The sequence below is a fragment of the Bidens hawaiensis genome, unplaced genomic scaffold (genome assembly GCF_021521415.1).
Source record: "Bidens hawaiensis isolate Kalapana, Puna unplaced genomic scaffold, B.hawaiensis_p1.1 tig00030763_1, whole genome shotgun sequence".
NCBI classification, from domain to species: Eukaryota; Viridiplantae; Streptophyta; class Magnoliopsida; order Asterales; family Asteraceae; genus Bidens; species Bidens hawaiensis.
This window is the reverse complement of record NW_027495132.1, coordinates 77,425-103,549: the sequence shown is the minus strand read 5'-3', so window position 1 is coordinate 103,549 and position 26,125 is coordinate 77,425. Positions and strand designations below refer to the sequence as shown.

At 33.6% G+C, this 26,125-nt stretch overlaps 2 protein-coding genes across 2 annotated transcripts; both read right to left on the bottom strand.

The window, feature by feature from the left end:
- Positions 1-5,089: 5,089 nt before the first annotated feature.
- LOC143580915 (protein LATERAL ROOT PRIMORDIUM 1-like) lies at positions 5,090-6,426 on the bottom strand. The gene is made up of 2 exons (XM_077063823.1): positions 5,814-6,426; positions 5,090-5,418 (listed from the first exon to the last, which is right to left on the bottom strand). Exons 1-2 carry the CDS (start codon positions 6,409-6,411, stop codon positions 5,090-5,092), a joined length of 927 nt encoding a protein of 308 aa, XP_076919938.1. The 5' UTR covers positions 6,412-6,426.
- An 8,933-nt stretch (positions 6,427-15,359) lies between these two features.
- Positions 15,360-21,054, bottom strand: LOC143580924 (uncharacterized). The gene is made up of 11 exons (XM_077063831.1): positions 20,944-21,054; positions 19,744-19,901; positions 18,729-19,206; positions 18,437-18,584; positions 18,238-18,348; positions 17,272-18,124; positions 16,945-17,199; positions 16,804-16,876; positions 16,454-16,636; positions 15,628-15,708; positions 15,360-15,532 (listed from the first exon to the last, which is right to left on the bottom strand). The coding sequence occupies exons 1-11, from the start codon at positions 20,954-20,956 to the stop codon at positions 15,375-15,377; spliced, it is 2,511 nt and encodes an 836-aa protein (XP_076919946.1). The 5' UTR covers positions 20,957-21,054; the 3' UTR covers positions 15,360-15,374.
- Between the last annotated feature and the right edge of the window lie 5,071 nt (positions 21,055-26,125).

The window sequence follows — 26,125 nt, the reverse complement described above, 5'->3', positions numbered from 1 at the left end:
GTGGAACTGACCTCGCCAGGCCGTTGGACACATAGCCCATCCAACATGCGTACAATCGATGCTACCTAGCATCCCAGGAAAACCATGTTTTTCTGCGTGCACCTCATATATGCGTTGGATGTCATACGTTGTAGGTTTACGCAGATATCTCCGAGAGTAAGTCGATATGACTCCTACGTACAATATATATTAAAAAATGTAATAAATATTTAATAAAAAGTAAAATTAATGTTTTTTACCTTGGCAGAAAAAATAAAGGGATTCACGTGCAACCCTTTTCGACATCTGTAAATACTCGTCCAAAGCGTCCGACGAGATGCCGTACGCTAGTTGACGGATAGCAGCCGTGCATTTTTGAAGAGGGGTAAAACCGGGAAGACCCCTAGCATCCTCCCTTTGTTGGAAAAAGGGATACCGTGCCTCTAAATCACTCGCTATACGCGTGAACAATTGCCTGCTCATTCGAAAACGAGTTCGAAAATCCGACTCCGCGTATACCGGTTGAGGGCTAAAATAATGCCTCATCAAAGTATCGTTAGCACCCGATCGATCACGATCACGAGGTGGTGCTCTAACCCTCGGGAGTCGGGGTTGATGGGCTTGATTTTGCAAGAGATTTACCACGGCTGCGGTCAAAACTCCCCCTACATGAAGAAGCAAATCATCCTCTTCGGAGGAGTCGGAATCAGACGAGTACGACGACATTATTTTTAAAAAAAAAATGGGACGATGGGTTGTTTGGAGATTGAAGTTGTGTTTGATATGGTAAAAATGGGTTGATTTAGGGGTATTATATAGGATTTTGTAAAGGTTTTTTTAAAAAAGTTTGAAAGAAATGGGTAATATATAGGAAGTGTTGTATAAAGAAATGGGTAAGTTTGGTGTTTTTTGAAGTTGTGTTAAAGTGTTGTATAAAATGGGTAATATATAGGAGTAGAAAATTTTTTTTTTTTTTAAAATTAAGAGCCAACGGCTCAATTTTATCTTTCAAACGGCTCTTTTCACCACTCCCCATGCCCCTCGCGCTCAACCTGTCCCGCGAACCCCCTGGCGTCTGCCTCTTTTTCCGCGCTCGCGCCCCTCTCGCGCCCCTCTCGCGCCTCGGTGGTGTGGTGCTCGCGCCCCGAGGCGCGAGTGGCTGTCCTCTTGCGTCCTTTCTCACGCTCCACACCCCTCAGCCTAAGCATGGGAAAACGTCTCTTCCAAAAAACACTTTCTACTGTTGGATTTGACGTTTATGACTGAAAATAAGGAAGATGCAATAACTTTATTCAACCAAATTAAACTCAACCATCCATCAAATAAAACCTTTTATTTTAACAAATCATGAAAATGGTTCAATGTTATAATAAAATGTGTGGCTTGGCTTACTTTCGGCACACACATCTTCTTTTCTAGTTACAATTATGAATCTCTTCACCACTAGGTATAATTTTATTCATTATATTATTGCTTTCATATCATTTTAATTAATTAGCAAGCTAATAAATTTGATGATCTTTTAATTGTACTAATACATGTTACATAACCACATCTACTAGTCTCGATCGGGAGTCCCTTGAACCTTCACAGGCGGTCATAGTGGTCACGGGTGGGCTCAGAAGGGTTCGCCTTTGATAATAACCAAGCCCGGATGGTGTAGCGACACCAATTGTTCCAATGGTTGCAACGTCTATATAACTATTGCCACCGGTCAACTTTTTTTAACCATAAATTAACCAACTATTTACTTTTTTCCTCACTAAAAAAAACATTCGCTATTAGCTTAAAATATTTACAATTTTATTCTCTCCTTACAGTTCTTGATGGATATTTTTAAGATTCCGTCGTGTAGCTCGTCTTTTTCATCTAGTAGTTAAATAGAATATTATTTTTGTTTTATATTATGTTATTTTAATTTGAAATAATTTTATTCTTTTTAGTTCATAAAAATAAAAGTATAAAATGGGTGAAAGATGGATTGGGGTGAAAGATGACATCATTATCGCACTTAAAAAATGGATTGAGATGATTATGGAAATCTAACATGGCGTCTACGTGGACAAGAAAGAGAGGCTAAATGATGGTTTAATTGGTGTTGGATTACCACTCCCACATTCTAATGCAACGGACTTTTGTGAAAATTTGTCGTGAAGACTTTTCACGACCAGTTTTAACAATTGAATTTTTTGTTAAAACAATAATTAGAAGATTGCAGCGGGGTTTTTTTTTTTGTTTTTTTTGTTTTTTGGTAACATGATATTTTTAAGAACAATCTCTCACTTTTTTTTTCTACCTTATTATGACTTATTTACCACTAATATGTTTCTTTTTTTTACTTTAAATTTATGGCCTAGTTTTGCAAGCTACTTAATTCTTTTATATTTTTAAAATACTTAGCGACCATTTAAATATTTGCCTTCGTAGCTACCTTTAAGACCATTTGATTTTGGTTTGTTAATTTTGTGCCCTTAAGTTTTTATAGTCTCACAAGTTTCATTTGCTTTCGGCATAAGTAAAGGTTCAATATTTAAACAAGCATACATATATCATCATACGCAAACTTTTCTCCATATATGATTCATTCTAAATATTATATTTATCAAAATAATAAACATGTTTTCAGCATCCAATATTGAATTAAAGCACATGTATAAATTGATATAGTCTTTTTTTCAAATTTTATTTAATTATAACCAAATTGCATTTCGTTAATCTTTAAAACTTCTTTAATGGTAAAATCAATTAAGTTTAAGTACTGTTGCTATTTATACTTTTATCCTTTTCATGGTTAAAAACTTAAAATGAATAGTACTCTTAAGTGAAACATACATAACATATGATATTATTTAGTGGTTTATTATTATTATTATTTTCCATGATTAATCTAATGAATTTGCCGTTTTGAAAAATTACTGTAATAACAATCGAGTTTTACAAGTGCTTACTTCAAGTCACTAACGTTATAGAAAATGCAAAACAATATATTAAAGTATATTAAAGTATGTTACTATTTAATTAAATTCATAAAAAATTTCTCCTGATACTTGAAGGTTGTATCATTGAAAGTTTTTTGTATAACTATAACTTTATTTTCTTAACGGATGATACGCACTCAAAAATACGTGCAACTGTTTTAAAGTATTTGTAGTGTTTCTATTTATAAAGAAACCATAATAATTAGTTTTATACCCGTGACAGTCCACGTTGACAAAACTAGTAATGATCAAATTTAACAAAAATGTTCTCACAAACAAAATTATCGAGCATTATCCTCTAAGTCCATGTAAGACTCATTTTCATATTTTGTTTTGTTGGCTAAACGCTTACAATGGGCAAATGTGAAAGTTAACCAACTGTTAAAAGTTAAAACCACTTCTTTAAGCTATTAATAATATGTGCGGCCATGTGACTTCTGCGTGCGTAATTGTGTGTTATATCACATCATATATTCCTATACCACAAAACATTTTTGATAAAAAAGTCATACTCATATGTCAACTTCGCTACAATGTCTTACAGAGATAGAAAAAAATTTGTTGATTTAATGGTGCATCCGATCTTGTAAGAGTATTGATAAAAACGAGAAACACGTGTTGTATATTTTGATTTTCATATGGATCATCGAAGTTGTTATTGTTTTTACAAGTTGTTAAGTTATCTTTTATTTTTTTTTTCAATAAAGCTTCTTAAGTCGAATTTTCGTCGGATTAATGATACAGATGCATTTGTTTCATAGGAAAAGGGTTACAAAGCAATGTTTCTAACAATTATGTAATAAGTCGTTTTAAAAGATGCATGCGTACAAAGAACAATTATAAATTGCATTTTTTTTTTCATTTCTAACAATATTACATTTCTTTCATTAAATTATATAAAAAAAAAATCTGTAAATTGTGATGGCATATAGACGTCAATAGCAAAATAATAGTTAACAAGTAAAAAAGAAAAAATCATCTTGATGCATCACTCTTTACAGCTACTATATTTAACTTCACTTTTGAACACATGATTATGCTATATAATTATGTGCCTCAATTGCATTAACTGAGAACAAGTACAACAAAGAAAAACTATTATTAACATGAAACAATTAATAAATTCCCATTTATGTGAATTAATGAGTACAAACGATAAGCAAAAAAAATCAATTAAATACTTCTATAGACTATCAATACATACATTTTTCATGATTTAAAGTTTTAAACCCTTTGGGACATAGGGAAGTCAACTTATCACCAAACTGTATCTCTTTACAAACTCAAATTACAATCAACCTAATGGCCATTGCCTATGGAATTAGGTATCAATAGTGTTGAGATCAACCTATAATATGGTTTGTACATAACAAATAACACAAAATATCAAACTAATATAAAAAGTACGACAGCAATCAACAACACCATCTATTGAAAAAGTTCGGTTCTTTAACATGGCTCTGATACCAATTCATAGATTAAATCGATATCAAGAACCCGAAACAAAGAAACAAGCGCACACAATATAAGATATACCACTTTTATTTTATAAGCCGTACTCATATATAGAAACTCAAACGTGGTAAGCAAGAAAATTATTAAACCTTAATTATTCCTTAACAGGCTAAACAAGGTCATTAAGATAATTAGATCCGTCTCTTCTCCAGGCTCACTTAAGAAATTACAGTCTTTAAAAGTGTTACTTTCCCGTTTAATTTTGTCTAAATTTATATATTTATCACTTGATCCGACCTGTAACCCAACCCGAACCAAACGAAACCAAAACTAACATCTAACAAGATTTTTAATCCACGACTCAAGTCATGGGATGGGAAGGCTCTCATGATTTGGACACATTATTTATTGAAGCTGGCCACCAAAGTCAAAATATTATCAAACATATATCATATCAATTTAACGTGTTTTGTCATCGAGCCAAGTGCACAAATTGCATAAAACATGCATACAGAAAACCCGGATTATGTCGCAAGCAATTTGATTGGATAATAACATTTGGTACAAACCCTTTGATTATATTCCATAAAATTCTGAACTTAAATAAAAATAAAAGGCATGAGTAATCAAAAACATTGGGCGTGAACTAAATCACTAATGTTTAACAATGGTGTACGTCAACCAAGCAATCCACCACCGGATGAACCGTAAGCCGCCGACGGATTAAGCGGTGGTGAACTTAACGAACAACCCACATTCCGCCCTCCGCCACCACCGCCACCACCGCCACCCAAGTGCAACTCAGATAAATTTGTGACAACATTGGGTTGGTCTCTTGTTTCAACTCCTTGATCATATAGAAAGCCTTTGAACACATGACCACTTATTGTTACACTGGCTTGGTATGCATATTCGTCGTCTCCGTCTTCAACTGCGGTTACACGCACACACTTAAACACCGCCGGAGCACGTACTTGACCCGGCAATGATTGCATAAAACTTGCATCTAGTAATAACATTTAAACAAAACATTTGTCACATTTGTATAGCACAACAATTAAAATAACGTTCGGAGTTCTAAGTTAATGAATTAAGTGAAGTTAATTTTGTTAATTGTCACGATTTTCTTGCACGACCTGGTTTATCTTCATATATTGTAACCCGAGGGTTACAATAGTGTTATCTATATATATTGTAATATATATATATATATTATTTTAACCCAACCCATAGGTTTCAATATATAGAGATAAACCATGCCGGTGCAAGACAATCATAACAATTAGCAAAACTTCATTTAATTCATTAATGTAGAAATTTGAATCTTCGGGTTACAATATATGAAGATAAGCCATCGACTCGATACTAAACCCTAAGTACTACAGCTTCGGTTATAGTTACCTTGGTGATGACTAGAACTAGTGCCAAAGCTTTTAGAAGTTGAAGTATGGGAAGGAGTTGTGGCACGAGAAGCGAGTCGAGGCTTCTTGGTGCCAGAGGTAGAGGCTGATGATCCAGCGGCTGTTGTCGCGCCGCCAGATGAAATTATCAACTGGCGTTCGCGACGGCGAGCAGCTGGAACCCACGTGCTTTTCACGTGGGTTGCGCAATCAAACCCTCGGCTTTTACAGCAAGTTCTGCACCTCCTATGGTTGCAGTCTTTCTTTGCTTGGTTTCCGCAGTCTTGACACGTCATCGTAGACCCTGACGTTGACGCCGAGCCACCGCCACCAACACTACTGCCAAATCCATGATCAGAAAGTATAGATTTCTTTGCATAGTTTTGTGGAGCTTGCCAGAACTGAATACTATTATTATTACTATTAGTGGCGATATTGCCAGCTAAAAGTGGGATGACTCCAACACCAACACCGACGCCAACACCCAGTGCTGTTGAAGTGCCGGTGTTGGAGTTGGAGATTGTTGGATGAATAGAACGATGCGTGTGATCCGAGAGATGATGGTTTGTCGTTGCCGGAGCAACGACAAACATTCCCATCTCGGGCTGGAGGCCATAATTGATATGGCGTCCAGAGGCTGTCGACCAGACACCAGAGGACCCTCCGCCGTGGAGAACCCCCGCGGAGGAGGGACAGGGACCGGCATTGAATCCCAAAGAGAGGTCCTGGTCGGCAGCCCTGACCCCAGAAGAGGATGAAGGGTTAGTAGCCACCCAGTCAGCAAATGCACCAGAATGGTCAGAAGATAACAGCCTAGTACTCCTGCTAGAAGCCACAGCTACTAATATTTATGGCAAACTAAATTAAATTATTTTGAACATAAGAAGAAACAAATATAAGATCTGGTGTGGTGCAGGAAGATCTATGAGAAGATACTGTTGAACAGGTAGTGGATCATAAAACACATAGGATGTTGTTGTTGGTGGTGATGGTGGTGTTGGAAAATGAGAGATTTTGGTTTGGTTTGGTTTGGTTTGGTTTGGTGGGTTGGGGTTTATTTTCTGCTCAATAATTAATGTGATGTATAAAGAGACTAGATTTTGTATGTGGATGGGAAGAGTTTAGGACCCCCACACTATCCTTCCATTCTCTAGGTCTGCTTGCTATGCTATTACTTTAACCCTCCTGTCACAAACTCAAACTCCTAGCTAGCCTCCTAGCTTTTATATGGGGTGATTAAGAAAAAACTAGGGATTTGAGGTCATCATTAAATACTCGGGTGATTCTTTCTAAAACTAAAATAGAATGCCAGTCATTCATGTTAATTTTGACGTTTCAGTCCTAACTCACACACAAACACTATGAACAAGAAAACCAACTACCGTGGGAAAACCCCTGAGTTAGGTTTCAAACTTATAATCATAAAATCTCAAGCCTTAACCATCATCCCTATGTCATTGAACCAGAAGACGAATTGCATCTTTAAGTCAAAAAGTTAGTGTTGTGTATGTATATATATGTTCTAAAATAATTGTACAGGCATTTGGTCTAATGATATTTGTTTTAGTTTGTTGATATAGTAAGTGTTTTTTTTCTTTAAAAATTGATTATTCAAATCAGGTAGTAGACAGGTTAAATATATTTAGAAGCAATTTATTAGTTGTTTAAAAAAAAGGAATAATTTAAAGCGATTGGCTAAAACATGCCTTCTAAGCTATACGCGTGTCCATAGTACTTAAATAAAGTGGAGAGATGATGCGACTAATCTAGTAGGAATAAGGAAGGACTCATTTGGCATGAACGCCACACTTTTTGAATGTAACTCTGTTGTGTATTATCATGTGTAACTCCGTTTTAAACGAAACCTATATTGACACGTATATAAAGTTAAGCACCAGCAGCAATATATATTTGAATTTTTATAACGCATCAAAAATTATAAATGAATAAAAAACAAATGTTGAGTATAACACATGTCAACTTATGGTTGGCAAGAAAAACAATAAAAGGAAGGTAGTGTAAGATTATACCAAGACATACTCAATATTAAAAGTAAATTTTGTCACAATTCAAACTCACAATGTTTTTCTATATAAGGTTAGGTTCCAATAAGAAATTTGATTTTCCTAAGAAGACTAGGAATGAGAGTATTTTTGTCTTAACACTTTTATATCAAAACCCACTTACTTTAATCTCAAAACTCACTTAACTTAATTTCAAAAACCCACTTACATCTTCACTCATCTCCTACATCCACCACCACTCCACCGCCCACTGCCACCACACCCGTCACCCACCGACACCACTTCGCCGGAAAAGTTTGAAAAAACGCAATGAAAAACACTATGAAAAACACAATGTAAAAAACACAATAGAAAAAAAACTATGAAAAAAAAAAACACACAATGATAAAAACACAATTGTATGACACAATGAAAAAAACACAATGGAAAAAACTCAAAAAACACAATGAATAAAAAACACAATGAAAAATACTATTGTATAACACATTTTGTAAAAAACCCACTATTTTTTTTATATTACAATATGGTACTCATATTAAAGATAAAAAGACACTCGTTATTATGGTGAATTTGTTTTAAAAACGTAATAAAAAAAAGTTATGGACGTTTTAAAATGATGGGGGAATTTGGCATGTGTCTTTCATGTGAAGGATAAAAAGTAATCTTGGCCGTTGATTTTAAACATAGAGGGTTGAGATTAGTTTAGAGAGAAATCAAGTGTAAACATAAGGGGGAATTTGGCATGTGCCTTGCATGATTGTCCATTTTAGTAATATCTTTTTTTATATATTTTTTTACATGTAGTAGGTTAATTAAAAAAAAAGAATAACACATTTGCATATATGATAATCACGTGACAATCAAATATTTTTTTAATTAACCTACTATATGTAAAAAATTATATAAAGAAAGATATTACTAAAATGCACAATCATTTCATATATGCAAATGGTCTCACTAACCTTTTATTTCTAAAACATATAACAATTTACGTAGAAACATAATTATTTTTAATCATTTAAATAATAAAAATTATGAAAAAGTGAATTGATTGGTTACATAGAACTTTGACCGCACACCCAAGCCCTCACCTTAAGGCTGAGGGGTGTGGGGCTTCAGCGGGGGCGCGAGAGCCCATCCGCGCGCGAGCACCACACCACCGAGGCGCGAGAGGGGCGCGAGAGGGGCGCGAGCGCGGAATTCAAAGCAGGCACAAGGCCGGTAGCGGGAGAAAGGGGGCGTAAAGGAGCATTGGGGTGCGTGAAGGAGCCGTTGGGATGAATAATTGAGACGTTGGGGTCTTTAATTTTATTAAAAAAAAATCTGTGTATCACTATATATAAATCTAAACATAATGCCACACCCAAAATCACATACCACACCCAAAATCACATAAAACAATTACCATAACTTCAAAAAAAACCCAAAATCAACCCATCTTCCAAACCTTTTTTTTAAAACATGGCTGGAAATTGGTACCCAAACCTAGATTCAGGTTATAGTTACGACGATTTATGGTCGTCACCAGACCAATCGATGTTTTTTTCGGGGTCGCAAGAAACATCCGGCTTTCAACCATCCAACATACAACCATCTCCTAACTTTGTTGTTCCGGAGACACAAGAATCACAAGGTGATGCTACGGGAGCAAGGAGACGCGTCCACCGGAAAAAACAAGTTGCAACGGACGGGTCGGGTTCGGCTTCGACTCCGAGGACGAAACGGAAAACCAGTCCGTGGTCATCGGATGAGAAGGAAGCCCTGTGTCGGTCTTGGATAGTCATTTCTGAGGATCGGCGTTGCGGTAATTGTTTTAACGTTTTTAAAAATGATTTTTAATAAAAAAGTTAAATAAAAAAGTTAAATGACTTACAAATTTATTTATGCATTTTGCAGCCGACTACCAAAAGAGCAAGGTCTTTTGGACAAAGGTTAGGGAGACGTTCTATTCGCTCGTTGGGAGTACAGAGCGGAACGCCGATATGATTTCGGGTCGGTGGTCCGAAATCAGAAAATTTGTCGGCTTGTTTACTAATATTTTCAACAGGAACGCCGGTCGTATGAGACCAAGTGGCAGTGATGATTTGGCGGTTTACAATTTCACTGTCGAAGAGTGGAAGCAGGAGTGTCTGCGGAGGTATGGGACGGTGAAGACGTGGGACGATGTAAAGTTGTGGGAGAGGTTGAGAAGGTGTGCCAAGTGGGTTGAGCTGGTGGCGCCCGACCATGATGCGGAAGTATGGCCGAAACGGACTAAAACTAGTTCGTCTGGAGCGTATAGCACTTCTGCCGGGTCGGATTGCCGCGTTGGATTCGACCTAAACATTGCGGGGGAGGAAACGTCTTCACCGCCGAGGAGGCAGCCATTGGGACGGGACGCCAAGGGGAAAAAACCGGCTGAGGGGGGAGCCGTAAACATCGTCGATCTTGTTGAATCCCTCAATAAATTCAACAAAACCATGGAGGTGGTCTCTAATGACAAAAAGGAAAAAAGCCGAATGAGAGATTTGGACTTCCTTACAAGAGACTTCAGTAACCTAAATCCGGTCGATCAAATGCTGATGGAAAAGCAAAAGGAACGTATCCGAAAGAGGTTGATCGAAGAAGACCAAGCCGAAGAATAAGAATAATGTTTTTTTAGTACTTTAATTTTTATTTTATTTTTAGATATTAATGTGTTTTTTTTTAATGTGTGTTTTTTTTAATAATTTATGAGTTTTTTTAATAATACGTTTTTTGAATATATTTATAAAAAAATAAAAAAAAAACCCGCTGGAGGCCCTGCTCGCGCCCCTCCACACCAGGGCCAGGGGCTCCAGCGGGGGCTCCAACACCCATCTTATCCAGTTTCTCTCTCTGCCACACGTCACAATATTATTGGCTGGAGCCCCCACTCGCGCCCCCGTTAGAGCCCCCACACCCCTCAGCCTAAGCTCGCTTCATACAAGTGAGGTGACATGGAACATCATTCCACTTGGCAGCCTTTAACGCTTCATACAAGTGAGGTGACATGGAACATCATTCCACTTTAACCGGTCGTATTCTTACCGATAATATAGAAAAAAAACTTATATAACCCTAGTATAAATTATTGAGTGTGAGATGAGTGGATGGGAAAGAACACTCACTCATCTTTCAGATGTTAAGATTCTTCTTGGTTTACAACCCTGGGTGGATCCAAAAGCACTATAGGATTAGGATGGGAAAGGTCATCTAAGGCACAATAATTTGTAGCTTATCTTTATTAATTTTATAGACTAGGTCATCAACTTATATTTGACTACATCCCCAAGGATAATAATTGTTCGATTCTACTCATAAAATTTAGGCAAAAGTTGAGTTAAAATCATGGAGTTTATTGTATTTTATTATAGTCTTTATTTGTTTTTCTTTTACTTTTTTTTCTTTTTTCAGGTTCTAACTTTTGTTGTATTTTTGAATCCGGTCAAATTGCAAAGGGACGCGTCCTCTGGCTTTTCTTACTAGTGAAGGTGCATTACAGGTTTATTTTAAATGTGAAAGCGTTATTCTCACGTCACTGCCATGTAATTATGGAGACTCTTACTAACTTTTCTATCAAAGCGGTGGCGTTGAAGGAGGGTCTTCTAAGAAAGATGATGTGGTCTAAAATATACATATTATTATATAAATATTTCCTACTTTTAGACACTTTTGAGCCAAGTTTTTATTGAATATTATTATTATTTGGTTCATGAGTGAGTTTAATGGTTTCAAGAGACAATGAGCTAAAGTACGGTAATTTCACTTCGAAACCGATGATTGAAAAGTTTAACATAATTTATCTAATAATAGTAATACTAAAAATATTAGTAATAATAATAATAATAATAATAATAAATTATAATAGTGGTTACTAATTTTGATGTCTTTCTTTTTTAGTTGAATTAGGCAGGGGGACCCTACGAAGAGAAAAAAAAGCGAAGGACAGAAGGCAGAGAGGTCAGAGTTCGACATCAGAGAGGAGAGCACCTTGGTTTAACTAAAGAGTGTCCGGGTTTAACACCTACTCAGCCAAACATCATTATTATTCGGTTTGATTTTATTGTTTTCTTTATGAATTTAGTTTTTAAACCTTATTTATTTGTTTTGCTCTTGAGTATGGTTGTTGGCTAAACCCTTAGACCGCCTAGGTTATAATGAACTTTTGTTGACATTGGATTTTAGTTTGAATTTTGTTTTTGTTATGGTTTATGATTAAGTAAGAGGTTTATTGTTATTCCTTCGATGCATATGTGTGCTTAGGATTGTTTGACGAGTTTTATTGTTTTACAGTTTCCTTGGTGATTGTCTGTCATATGATAGGATTCTGTTAGGTCATCTACTGTGTGTGTTTGACTAGTTTATGGTTGATTTGCAATAAAGTCATATGAACAATATTAATAAATCAAATAGACCTAAGTGTGCAGCTAATCTAAATAGCTGAGAGGTGATAGATTATATGATAAGTCTTGGTTGTTTAAGATTGCTAGATTTAGTTCTTCGTAAGGAGTCCGTCTAGGTTTGATTTTTCAGCCTTGTTTATCTAGTTGAGTGAATACTTTTAACTACTTTTGATTTCCGCGCTATAAGGTAGGATTTTTTATAGAGGTACTTGTCATAAAATAATTAGCGACCGTAAGCGAGTTTAATTAAACTGGTGTTTTTAAGAACTTAATAGAGATCCATAGGTGTCTTATTGAGAAGGGTCAAGGGTCCTGTTCGGGTTTTCGTTAAGTGAATAATTTAAGATCCCAGTTCCATAACTTAGGATTTTCCAACTATTTGATAATTGATACGTTAGGGATTCTAGCCTAGGTGGTTGTTTGTCATCATTTGAATTAAGTCTAGGTTTAAGTCATCTTTAAGTCTTAGTGATTAATTTAATATTAGCTTTTGGTAACCCCCCCCCCCCCCCCCCCCAATAATAACATATAAATAGCCGTGTCTGTAGTTAAGTCTAAATTTAGTTAGTTAAATTAATTTAAAGAGTCATGTGGGTTCGATATTCGGACTTACTTAGCTGTACTAGAGTCGATCGGTTCACTTGCCGGTTAGTAGTTTAAGAGTCTAGAATTTATTACTTAGTGTCTAGATTAGCGTGTTTTTATATAACTACTTTTAGCACATCAAAAGACGGTTGAGACAAGAAACAAAAACGATGAAAGAATTATGAACAAGGTGGATGCGTGATAGGAGGCTATCATAGAAGATCGTACGAACCGGGACTTGAAGATGTTTATGGGTCCGCACAAGCATTTAACCATATCAATGTTGGAATTAGCCCTTGAATGAAGAAAGGGAATTAGTGAACCGGTATGGAACTACGGATTGGATTATGATTTCTAGATTTTATATGTTTTTAATTGTATTTAGTTTTATGTAAAAAAATTATACTGAATTAATGAAATTTATAGATTTTTTTTTAGTTTTTTTTAACTTAATGAAATTTACTATTTTTATTTATTTTATCTAGTATTTGTAAATATACAATCTTCATATATATCGTTATCGAGTTAGTTTAATCTTCATGAAAATTGCAAAATATAACGTGACAGTCTCCCATAAATCAGCACTTCCTTAGACTAGACGTGGTGGTTCTATAATATGGCGTTAAAATGATGAGTAGGCTGCCAAATAATTGGCATGCCTAAAAAATTTTAACTAAAAAAGTTAGTTAAAACCATTATAGATAATCTTATAAAATATATAAGTTTTAACTTTGCACGTTATATTTTTATTCATGCTTTTCTTAATTACAAGGCGAATCATCATCATCATCATCGTACTCAGTATATCCCACCAATAGCAAAGCTATGTTAGGGTCTGAGGAGGGTAAGATGTAGACAGCCTTACCTCTACCCCATAGGGATAGAAAAGCGAATAATAATAATAATAATAATAATAATAATAATAAACATTTCTTTTACTTTTATATGTACACCATAATACCATATGCTTATAGGTTTAAATTATAATTATAGCAAGGCTCATAATAATCAAGATTCACTTTCAAAAAATATGGTCTTGGTTAATATTTTATTTTATTTTTATGTAAAGACGGGAAAAATGAAATGATAGGCATAACCCTTGATTCAAAGTATAATTAACATATGTTGGAATGATGTATTGGCACATATATTTAACACATACAAGAAACCGATGATATTAGACTATGTGTAATGACTAGTGGAGGATAGTTGGGGCGTCAAAGGTAAGCCATATTACACTTAAACACCCCAAACAATGCTACGTGGGCGTTGACAACGGGCGCAAAAAGTGATTATGCCAGAGCTTTAACGTGGAGAGGGGTGTGAGAGGTGGGGCCCACCCCCCAATCAACAATCACACGTTTTTATTATTTTAATATTTTTCTTAAATTTAATTTTTAGTTAAAACCACTATGTCAAAGTGAAGGGGTAATTAGTTAAAACCTTACTGCCTTCATATGGTAAAACCACATAGCCTTAGTTATGGTTAATAGTAACTGTGATTCTGGTTCGGCTACTTGGGTAGGGATGTTTCGTATGCCATGGTGTGCGGCAAAGAAAAGGAAAATCTGGCTAGAAGAAGGTTGATTCAAAGTCGTTAAGATCTTAGATTTGTAGAGTTTTTTCTGCTTTGATACCATGATAAAATAAACGCTTGTGATTTATCTTTCTAGTATGGTTTTCATATATGAATCAAAGGTTTTCACCTCTTTCAAGTATAAGGTCCATTTGAAGTAACAGTAACTATCCTAAAAATAAATAATGATAATGATAGAATAGTGTAAAGCTTAGAGAGATACTAGATAATTAAATAGTGATGTAGTAGTAAAGAACATATTTGCATTACAATAGATGATTTGAATATTCTAAGTTAAGTACAACTTATATTAAACTTCTCTTTAAATTAGATTTTATGTTACTTACATTTGGATTCTCTTTTATATCTAAACTAGCACGTTTCAAACTCAGCATATGCTACTCGTAGATATGGTATACGTTTACTTTATGATAGATGCAATGCATCCATCATGTACATTAATGCTCGTGACAACGAACTCTCATTCACTAGTAACAACCTAGACAAGTGTAAATTTCTAAAAGTAACAAGACTATACGTTATGACAGAAGCGGATTTTGTTAAATTTTTATATATGAAAGTTAGATTTTTACTTTATTTTATTTTTTTTAAAAGAAGCATGAGTTAGAGTACATTGAGAAAACAACCTTGTGATGACCCCCTGATTAAAAAGTTCTAGTTCCGCTGCATTATGGCAAGGAGGTTTTTTAAAGGCCAATAACTACCTAGCTAAATTAGTTAAGTTGACTGCTAACGCTAACTTTAAGTTACCAAACCAACCGTTTTAACTACTTATTTGATCACTTAACCAACCAAACAACCGAAGTCCAACACAATAACAAGTTATGAAAAATAAGCAACTAAGTTCCATAAATAGCACACTTAAATCTCTACCGGCAATGAAATACAATGGGAATAGTAAATGATTGCTGTACACACAGCCTCTGTATCATCTTAAACTGACATCATTAAACTCAACCTGTGGTTTTCGTCCCATCGGCCATTTGCTGCAACCTCATGATCACATGCGTTGCAGCCGAGTTTCTTGCTTCATGAATACTCGGTATATTGCCACTCACACCCGAGCATTCAAAGTTAGCTCCTTTCACAGTCACATTAACGACAAACCCGCCTACACACAGGAAACGAGTTAAAACGGGCAAATGGGTCATTTTTAGTACGGCTAGTTTTAGAAATACGAAAATTTAATTTAGTTAACTATGTTACCATCAGAATGTGACGTGTGATATGCCGGCAGCATCCAGTTGTTTGATAGACAGATATCATCCAACTCCTGGGAAAATAAGACTTTATTATGGTGTTAATATAACATAAAAGAGAATGCACAATTTAGTTAAATTGGTAAATTCAGATTATATGATAAAACTACTTAATAATAAAAATCTCCCATAGTGTTGTACTAAAAAATAGATTATTATTGAGATAGTATGCTTTCAGGAATCATATTTCACACAATTTTTTTGTTAAATAAATAATCATTTTTAAAAGAAAAAAAAGGTATTTCGGTCAACCCATAGAAAAATTATACATTTTGACTCGTTATCCAACACGATAGGGCTGTTTTAAAAACTTGTGGCTCTCTTGAAGTTCGCCCGTTTAAAAATTTTGCACATCTACATATCTACACACACACACTATATATATATATATATAACTACAACTTAAAGCCGTATGACTTCTTTTAGTGTAAAAAAATGAAAAATAAGTATTGAAAATTTCCCTTTGTTCATTTAAAAGTAAAGCACAAATTTTAATAAAATATAAATTATAACCCAAATTTTAGTATATACAGATTATGTAGTTTATAAAGGCTGCATTAAGTGTATGTTACAAATATTAGTTTTAGGTCCTATATATGAGTATGCGTAAAAATAAAACGTTCAAAAAAATTAATGATAAATGTGCCAACTCGACGAGCCACAAGCTGGCTCGAGCTCCACATTTCAGCTCGATTTATCAGCGCATCGAGCCCGGGTTTACAACCCTTCAACCCGTTCATTTTCTTCTGATGTGAATCAAATAACTTATAGACTCGCCTGGCATGCTTTTCTCAAAGTGAGTTGGGCTTCAGACAAGCTCTTTCCCGACAATACGGGAAAGCTTCTAGAAACAAGCATGTTTGTTTGTTGTTGAGTTTGCATCTCATCTTGCTTGCAAATCTCATTGCAACACTCAATAACAGCTTCTAGCTTTAAACCCAAGCAATCTCCAACACCTTTTAAAATGGAAAACAAAATAAACAGTCATCATTAATATTTTTCTCCTTTTTATTATTATCATTTTTTCTTTAACATTAATATATAATTAAGTGCCAACAAAAAAAAATAAAATACAAAATAAATAATAATAATAATAACAATAATAATAATAATGTAGACATACCACCATTCATGATTGCCTGAATCTTTTTATCACATAAAGCCAGCTCGCCTTCTATGTGTCGTTGTTGATCATACTGCTAGAAAATATACTCGTGTATTAATATTTAGCATGACAGTTAGAACTTCTAATATAAAAGCATACCAGTTTCTGTCTTTTATTCAAAAGAGCTCGAAGTGCAGCATCTGATAATTCAGATTTCTTTGCATCCACTGTCGAATTAAAGTCTTCAAGGATATTATTATTATTATTATTATTATTATTATTATTCACTTTGACTAGCGGTTGACTTTTTATATCCTCATTAAGTGAGACCATGCAAGACTGTTTTTCACCATCAGCCTTTTCAACTTTACTTTGACTAACGGTTGACGCTTTTTTCAAATCCTTCGGATTCGCCTGAAACTAGCGGAAGTTACGTCACATAAAATACATATTTTAAATTCTAAAATCACAATTAAGCCAATTCACCTTGCTGTTGGCAGAAGTTGTTGAAGATGACCGTTTTGCATGACGATAAACCTTCAGTGGTGTTTGGACTTTATTATTTCGATTTTCTTTTTGGAAGCAAATTAATAGCTTATCAACGTCTATACTCTTATCAGCCCCACTTGATAAATTATTTACTTCAGTTCTGCAAGATTCATTCATGTCTTCCTGCTTAATATCAGAAGTCGTAATACTATTTCCAACAGAAGTTTTATTATCTTTGACTTTTTGGTCAACCGGGCTTCCTGTAACTTGAGAAGTAATGACAACATCTGCCACCTTGCTAACAGGTTCCAATGTATAACTGCACTGGTTGGATTCATATCCGTTTTTGCTAACTTTGCTTTCGTGAGATTCTTCTTTAGTTGAAGAACTGCTGCGCATATTTTCAGAGTCCAACTTTGACTTTTTTTGTAAGTTATCGGAGACTATAATACCTTCAACGCTTTCTTTCTCACTGGATTGGTTGGACTTATATGTGTTTTGACTAACTTTACTGTCTAGCGGTTCTTCTTCACTTGGATTACCGTTATGCACATTTCCGGGGTCCAACTTTGACTTTTTCTGCAAGTCATCAGAGACTTTCTTACTTTGACCATTTTCTTTCTCACTGCATTGGTTGACCAGATATGTGTTTTTGCTATCTTTGATGTCATGAGGTTCTTCTTTAGTTGAATTACTATTGTGCACATTTTGCGGGTCCAACTTTGACTTTTTTTGCAAGTTATCAGAGACTTTCTTACTTTGACCACCTTCAGTTGACTTTTGTGAGCCTTGAATCATACTCACATCTGCACTTTCCTCTTTTACTTGATGTCGTAAGCTATTTGATTCTCTGCATACATATTAAACGGTTTATGAAAATATTATGTTCCTCTAATAATATTGATAATATAAAGAATAAAATATGTTTCATTATGATCAAATTTTGAATCATGAATAAGTTACCTTTTGAACAACTTTGATATAATCTCAGCATATGGAAGCAGGTAGTAATACTCAACAACAGGAGTAATTACCCAACTGCCTAAACACTTTTTTACCACCGGCCCTTGTAAGCTACACAAATAACACTACATTAATGTGATTCTTAGAAAAATGCACATTATATATATAGATATAGATATAGACATAAGGTAATACTAACCTAGAAATAACATCTTGAATAGGAACCAAATTATCTTCACTGATTTCTTTAGTGCTTTGCACTATGTAAAACCGAGTGGCGGTCTTTGCTTGACTCAAAGAATAAACCAAATGGCTTTCCAAAATCTTAAGATCGCGATACGGGATTCCTGTTTCATTGTAACAATCATATCAAATCATCAATAAAGTTTGTAACTTTGTTTATCATGAGAGTCTTTATTTCTAATTTGGTAACTACACTTTAAAATCTTTACCAAAACTACTCAATTAGCAAAATACAAAAATAATAATACCTGCAACTTCTTTACAAGCCAAAAACGCAAGCTTTTGATACCCTACTTCACCTTCTTCATCATATGACATCATTATTTTCTTTCGTTTTTTACTTTCGGGAAAAAGTTCTTTTTCAATAACCAACCACACTCCATTATTAAACTGTAGGAAGCAATTTTCTTTCTTCGAGTCTATTAACAAGACTGCCACTTTGGTTACTTGCCATTCTTTTATAACATTTGAGATATTATCAGAAGCGTTTAGCAAAGTCTCGGATATGGTGCATGCATCCTTAATTGCTTTTTCTGTTAGTGAAAGCTGATTTTCAGGGTCGCTTAAAACGGTATCATCCGGTTGACATGTGTATTTCATGTGGTGGAAAATGCTTGGTTTGAACATTAGAGCCAGCTTACAGAACTGATCAAACTTTAAGAGTCGACTTTCTCGGTGGTGGTTTAGATGATGATAATAGTTGTAAAGTACTACAGCAGCATGAACCTGAAAGCCAATCAATAAGTAATATTTAGACCCGTATGAACATAATCCAGCTGATATATATTGAAAAATCATTATGAAGGAAAATATAGGCATATGATGAAACATATTGGAAGTACAAAGTGATAACATTGTTTATCATTATGATGAAAAACTCTTGATTTATATAGAATACCTTCATGTTTACCACTCGTATATTTATATTATTATAAACATAAATACATGATACAAAACTTTAAAATGAACTTTGCTTGACTTTCGATGTGTTTGACCCGTTTAAACCATTTGGCCTGTTGCCTTTTTAACAAAATCAAATCTTTTTGAGGTCTAGTAAATCGAAAAATTTAAAACCAATTGGATCAAAGCTGTCACCTTTATCCATATTATGAAACATTAAAATTTAAAACCACTAAAACTCATTCATGTGATAAAGAAACGGTCTTGATGAAACACGAATGAAATATTAAATGGTTCATAAAGATTCTTGAGAAACAAAATTTTACACGTGTAACTTCCAAAAAGAGGAAAACAATATTTTACCTGTTTAGCAACGGATTTCTGTTTAGCTTCAGACGGTGTTTCCTTTGCAAAGTCTGTATGCTTCAGAGGCAGCAATGGACCAACCAAGTATTCCATTAATGCTTCAACGGTCTCCTCGGTCGGACCGACCTCTTTGGACAAATCTATGTCCATTGCCCCTGCATTTCATCAGCATCAAATAAATACATTAGAAATATATATATATATATATATTAAAACAAAGATCATGTGCCAAACATGAAAAGATGAAAGACAAGAAAGTTTGGAACTTTAAAGATTTAAACAATGGTCTATCAAATATTATCCAGCTATCGGGCCAACTAGGACAACGGCTAAGTTTTAAAGTGTTCATTTACGCAGACTGACCTTGTTTATGATATTTAATGAAACTAATCGAGCCAAGATATGAAAAACAAGCATATGGGAAGATGTAAGACCTAAGATTATAACTGCCATACATACACACAAGAAGAACGATTAAATACGTTTACAACCCGTAAAAGTATGAAACCAAATTTCCCGAATCTTTGATCGCTTTGAACAATCTAAGTTCTTGAATCAAAGATAAAACCAAACACAAGGATCTAAATTTTTAAAGATTGTAACATTTAGTACCATCCTTAAAAATCCAAGTTCTAACCTATAAAAGATACATTCTATAACCTAAACCGGAACACAGAATTGAAAGACGACAAGAGTCTAAATTTATAAACACAAATTTCCACCATTAAAGCAATCATAGCAACTTAACTCAAAAATCCCTTTTGTTTTCATCTCACTTGTCACTTCCAAAATTTAATACTCAAAAAATCATTAAAAAAACAATTTGCACCCAAATTTCTTGACATGCAAATCTAAATGCATAAAGATATACATTCTATGCTGACAAAATTTATAAAACAGTAAAATAAAAATTATAGCCAACTAGTTGGGTATTCAAACAAACTCATAAACTTTTAACTAAACAAATTAAAAAAAAACAAATATTAATCCATTAATCAGTCTCAATTCCACAATTCAAACACAAACCCACAAAATTGCACCTCTTTATACACAAATCAACCTACATTATGCACCATCCTGACTTAAACAATTAATGAAAAACCCCAAAATTATAACAAAAAAAAATAAAGAAAAAGTTGTAATCTTGATTCAACAAAAACCCTAAAAGGCGTTAAGATTTAGAACCCACAAACATACCTTTACGACCCATGTGTTAGATCAAGGAAACAAGTACAGTGTTAGAAGTAGAACACAGAAACAAGATTTCAAAGGTGTTGTGTTGGTGAGGACTTGAGAATCAACTCAGTTTCTTAGGACAGTACTTTTGTCTTTAAATAATTATTATTATTTTAATTATTTTGGTGTGGGGGGTCTATGATGTATGATATAAATAATATCTTAAAATAAAAGGTGAATCCATCGGAATGGATTTTTGGGATTCTGGAAGGTTGTGTCATTATGTTACAATAATTTTTTTTCTATTTATGTTCTTTAAGGTATGGTAACTTGATTTAATTTATTGCTATTTTTTAAGGGGTTTTTTACAAACACCCCACTTTTTTCTAAAACACCAATCAATACGTCCCGTATAGCTCTATACGGGACGTATTAGTTAGTTTTTCTAGAAAAAACCATCAAATTTGTCTTATAATGTTTTTTCTCTTATTATCAGAAGGGGCGTATAGCCCTATACGCCGCCTCTGATATATTTTTTTTAATTTATTATTTTTTGTTATTATTATTATTTATTGTTGTTATTAACATAACCGGGGTTCTAAACATCCGTTTGGATCGATCCAGCGGCATTAAGTTCGTTTTTACTTATATTATCATATCTCAAAGTTTCAGGTTCTAGGGGAATCGATCCAGACGTATGTTTAGAACTCCGGTTATGTTAAATTAAACGTTTAAGCGAGCTGGTACTAACCAGAATCTGAACAGCGAGTCAGAAGTCAGGTTTTGGTCAGTAGCCTTAAAATTTTGTTACAAAAATAAAAGTCTTCTAGACCGAAAGTCGGTTTCGACCAGAAGCATGAGAAATTGACTAATCAAAGATGTTTGACTTTAACATGTAGTTCCCGAAAATGCGATTTTTAGCCTTTTTTAAGCAATTTTAAAGGTTTCTAAGGGACATTTGACATAATTGAAAGTTATAAAATTATAAAATAAGTTAAACCAAGTTAAATACCAATAAATACAAGTTTTAAATAGTTCGAAAGATCCGAATTACGATCCCGAATCGGTTTAATGAATACAAATACGAAAAATCCGAGATGTTACAGCACCCTCATCGGAATTATAACAGTAATAATAATAATAATAATAATAATAACAACAATAATAATGATAATAATAAATTAAAAAAATATATCAGAGGCGGCGTATAGGACTATATGCCCCTTCTGATAATAAGACAAAAAACATAATAAGACAAATTTGGTGGTTTTTTCTAGAAAAACCAACCAATACGCCCCGTATCGGGGCGTATTGGTGGGTGTTTTAGCAAAAAGTGGGGTGTCCCTAGCAGGACCCATTTTTTAAACCTGGTTAATTTTTTTTAAAAGGTGATTTTCGTGTGTTTAAGCTATCGTACTCTTTAAATTTGGAGAGTCTTGCTGTCCCACTCTGTTTAGACTATGTTGTCTTAACCGGACTCATGTTGGCTTCAGAGTTTGGCTTGGGCGTTCCCCCGGAAAACCAAACCGCTGCCCTTCTACTTGACAGTCGTTGTGCCACCACAAGAGCAGAACCTTCTGACGTAGCACACGGTGGGAAGAAAACCCAGGTGGGCTCAAAATTCGATCTGACAACCTTGCTCGCACAAGGCCTAGCTCAAATTCTTTATTGTCATAATCCACAAAAGTAACTCAAGTGGAAATCGAACTTGGATCTCTACTGAAAAACCCCCAAGCCTCCTACCACTGGTTAATTGTATATTTTTTAAAGCCGTTAAAAGATAATTAATTTATAAAATGGTGAAAATAAACATAGATAGTGTTTGGTATGAAGTAATGACAGGCGGAATAGAATGGATCATTCCAAAGAAATGAAATAAAGCATGTTTGGTTGCCATTAATCAATAGAATGAATCATTCCTAATGAAATTCTTTTCATATATAACATTTTTCAGTCATTAGTAAAAAGCGTTTTATCTTTCATTCCTTCAATGAATGGAATGAAAAATTATCAACAATTATTATTATTATTATTATTTTGTAGTATAATTAAATTATAATAATAATTATTATATTTTTATTATTGTATCGTATTATGTTTTTACCGTTCCATTAACCGACAAAAATATGTGTGTGTATAGTTTACTATTTAGTAAAAAAAAAATAATAATAAAGTGATTATTCATTTCATTCATTTGTTCATTCCATTTCTTTGTCCATTCGATTCACTCGTTCATTTCATAAACTCATACCAAACAAACCCTTAATTAGTAGATCTGATTCCTCAAGTAGAAATTAACTAGTTGGTTCATTTGTCGCTTTGCAACGGGGCTGGGTGTAAGCTTTTTGTTTACCTTTTTTTATGAAAGGTTAGCGACAAACTATTTGTTGGTTGCATATGAAGCGGTTTGTCTTTTTAATAAAAAAAAGTAAGTTTATTAAAGTTTATAGAATATACAGTAACTACTATAAAGTTCATGAACAACAACATGAATTTGTTTAAAACTAAATAGAGTTATGTGAACATTTATATTTATGAAAAATAAAGCTTGAAAATCGGCCAACTTAAGTGTCGAAGAGACCTATGGCTTCACACCCAGCTACTATTATACAACGTAAACCAGTTGAATTCTTTGTTTAAAAATTTACTTGCATGTGTATCTATACAAAAACAAAGTTACTTAAAGCATTTATATTTATTTATTTAAATAGTAAAGCATGTAAAAACAAAGTTAATTCACAAAAACCCACCAAGCCACTATTCCACCACACCAGTTCAATTCTTTGTTTTGAAACTTCTTGGGTATATATATATAAAAACAAAAGAGAGAATGGATAGTGGTGTACAAAAGATGAAGCAAGGTTTACAACCTATAAGGCTATAATGCATAAAGGTTCCCAAAATCTATATCTATATTTAGAGATTGTGTTATTATTTAAATAAATTGTATACAAAAAAATATTTAGAGATTGTGTTATTATTTAAATAAATTGATTTAGTATAATTCGTGTTCTACACGATTCTTAATGGTATATGGTATTATACATGAGTTATTCTTACAAAATTTTTCCATCTATCTCTCTCTCTCTCTTTCGTATTAAATATATATTTCTTTTTTTTATTCATGGTTTCATATTGTATTCTTTTTTACTATTTGATCTGTTATTTTCTCTTTTTAATAATTATTTTCTGGTTTAAAAAATTTAATACCAACATAAACAAATTATTTTGTTTTATATAAATACATTGTGTTAGTTATTAATATTAAGCTTTTATAAGTAACGAATTTTCACATTAATTTAGATAAAATAATTAATTTCAAATTTTGAAGAAAGAAATTTTCACTTAATGTTTGTTTTGCAATAAAGATTAACAAATTCTAAGGTCAATCGCTTTAGATGGTTTGTTGGTTTTTTCTTTTAGACAGCCTGTTTTAACACATGGTCAGTTATGTGTTCCATTATCTAGAGTTGAAACCAAAAACAAAGTGAAACTACTAATTTTAGTATGAAGGATAAAGTTAAAAATTAAATTACAAATATTGTATACAAAGAAATATTTAAAGATTTATGAATTTTCAACTTTTTATTTCCCTATTGTGTATTGTGTAATTTATTCTACAATATATTATATTTTTATATGTTGAACATATCTTTTATATTTCACATGATGTTATTATTTAAATAAATTTATATATTATAACACGTGTTTTACACGGGTACCTATCCTAGTTGTTAATATATAAATTAGGGGCGCCAGTAATAGCTCTACGACAGGATGAAAACCGTCAATGTCACGGCATTGCTAAAAAACTTTGTGTGATGAGGTAAAGTGTGTACTCACTTACTTTAACTAAAATAATGGTTAATTTAAATAATTAAATATACTACGAAAAAAAATAATAATGTGTTCGATACTCAATGGCTACAAACTTAAATAAGGTTTACTTTCTGAAAAGTTTTCGTCCAAGGCCGTTATTTTCCCCAAGGGAGCACTCAAAAAGTCACCAAAACGCCCTCCCGTAGGCCGTAACGGTGTTGGGGTGTTTTTGGCTGATGTGTGGAGACGTTAGACCACTGTGCATGCTCTTACGGCATATAGTATAGAGCTTAACGTCTATGGTGTTAAAGATGAGTTGGAAAAGGTTAACAAGTGGCATACCACTACCATCATGGGTTAAGGGGCGCTAAATGCAAAATGTGTTAAAATGCTAACGAACTTTAAAATCCTTTACACACACAATAATTTAAGAATCAGTTTTACATTAAATAATTAGTACAAACGACTTAGATGTAAAACAAGTTTGTAATTACAATAGGTAACGTGCACATTAACTATGTCTAAGTATTTCTTCAACTTCGAACTATTCTTTGGATTTTGGATTAGTTATAAGTATTTATTAAACCTATCTAAGGCGAATGATATGCTCAAAAACTTCTATATGTCGATTACAAGAAGAAAATATAACATGGGATGGTACGTTGATCATATAAAAGAGATAAGTGTTTTAAGAATTGTACAACTCGGTCACATTATTATCGTGTGTATTTCACATCAACTGCTTTGTTGACCGATGTTTCAAAGTTTGTTGGTAAATTTCAACGAGTGTTGATGCATCATGTATCAAGACTTGATAGTGAGTTGGTATGAGAGGTTGAAGGTTGGAGCAACATATTAAGTTGTTATGAGAGTTAGCAAACATTTATTAGTGATCATTTATAGTTAATTTTGTGAGTGTAATGAATAGAAAGATATATAAATATCTTGTGAGGCTATGAAATATATAATTAAATTTGAATCGTTATAAAACTTGTTGGATCAAATAAGCAACTATTATTGGCTTTTTGGCTTTATTAAGATTATAGTTACGAGAATCGCTCAACTATAAAAGGAGGTATTCACCCTACCCTAATCAGTAATCAATCCTATATGTCGTTGCATAAAAATATGAGCATGCTATACAAATGATAATACACATATCCATATGTTTATATCATACATCAATTCATCAACATAGATCGATGTGCATATGATCAATAGAGCAAAAATGATTAACATGAACGGGTCATTTAAGGTGTACATCAAACCTACCAGCAACATGAGTATCACATTTAGCAGAGTTGGTTAATGAATGTATCACATCTAGACAAGTTAGTTCAAACTTCAAATTCTAAAAATCAACGGCGTGCTAAACATCTTTGTA

What these genes read in the sequence shown, in the direction of transcription:
- LOC143580924 (XM_077063831.1), bottom strand. An exon ending in AGAAATCCGTTGCTAAACAG is followed by an intron (nt 19,207 to 19,743) that starts GTAAAATATTGT and finishes ATTGGCTTTCAG; the next exon opens with GTTCATGCTGCTGTAGTACT. An exon ending in GGCTTGTAAAGAAGTTGCAG is followed by an intron (nt 18,585 to 18,728) that starts GTATTATTATTT and finishes ACAATGAAACAG; the next exon opens with GAATCCCGTATCGCGATCTT.
- LOC143580915 (XM_077063823.1), bottom strand. Translation starts at nt 6,411, where the DNA reads ATGGGAATGTTTGTCGTTGCTCCGGCAACGACAAACCATCATCTCTCG. An exon ending in TAGTTCTAGTCATCACCAAG is followed by an intron (nt 5,419 to 5,813) that starts GTAACTATAACC and finishes TGTTATTACTAG; the next exon opens with ATGCAAGTTTTATGCAATCA.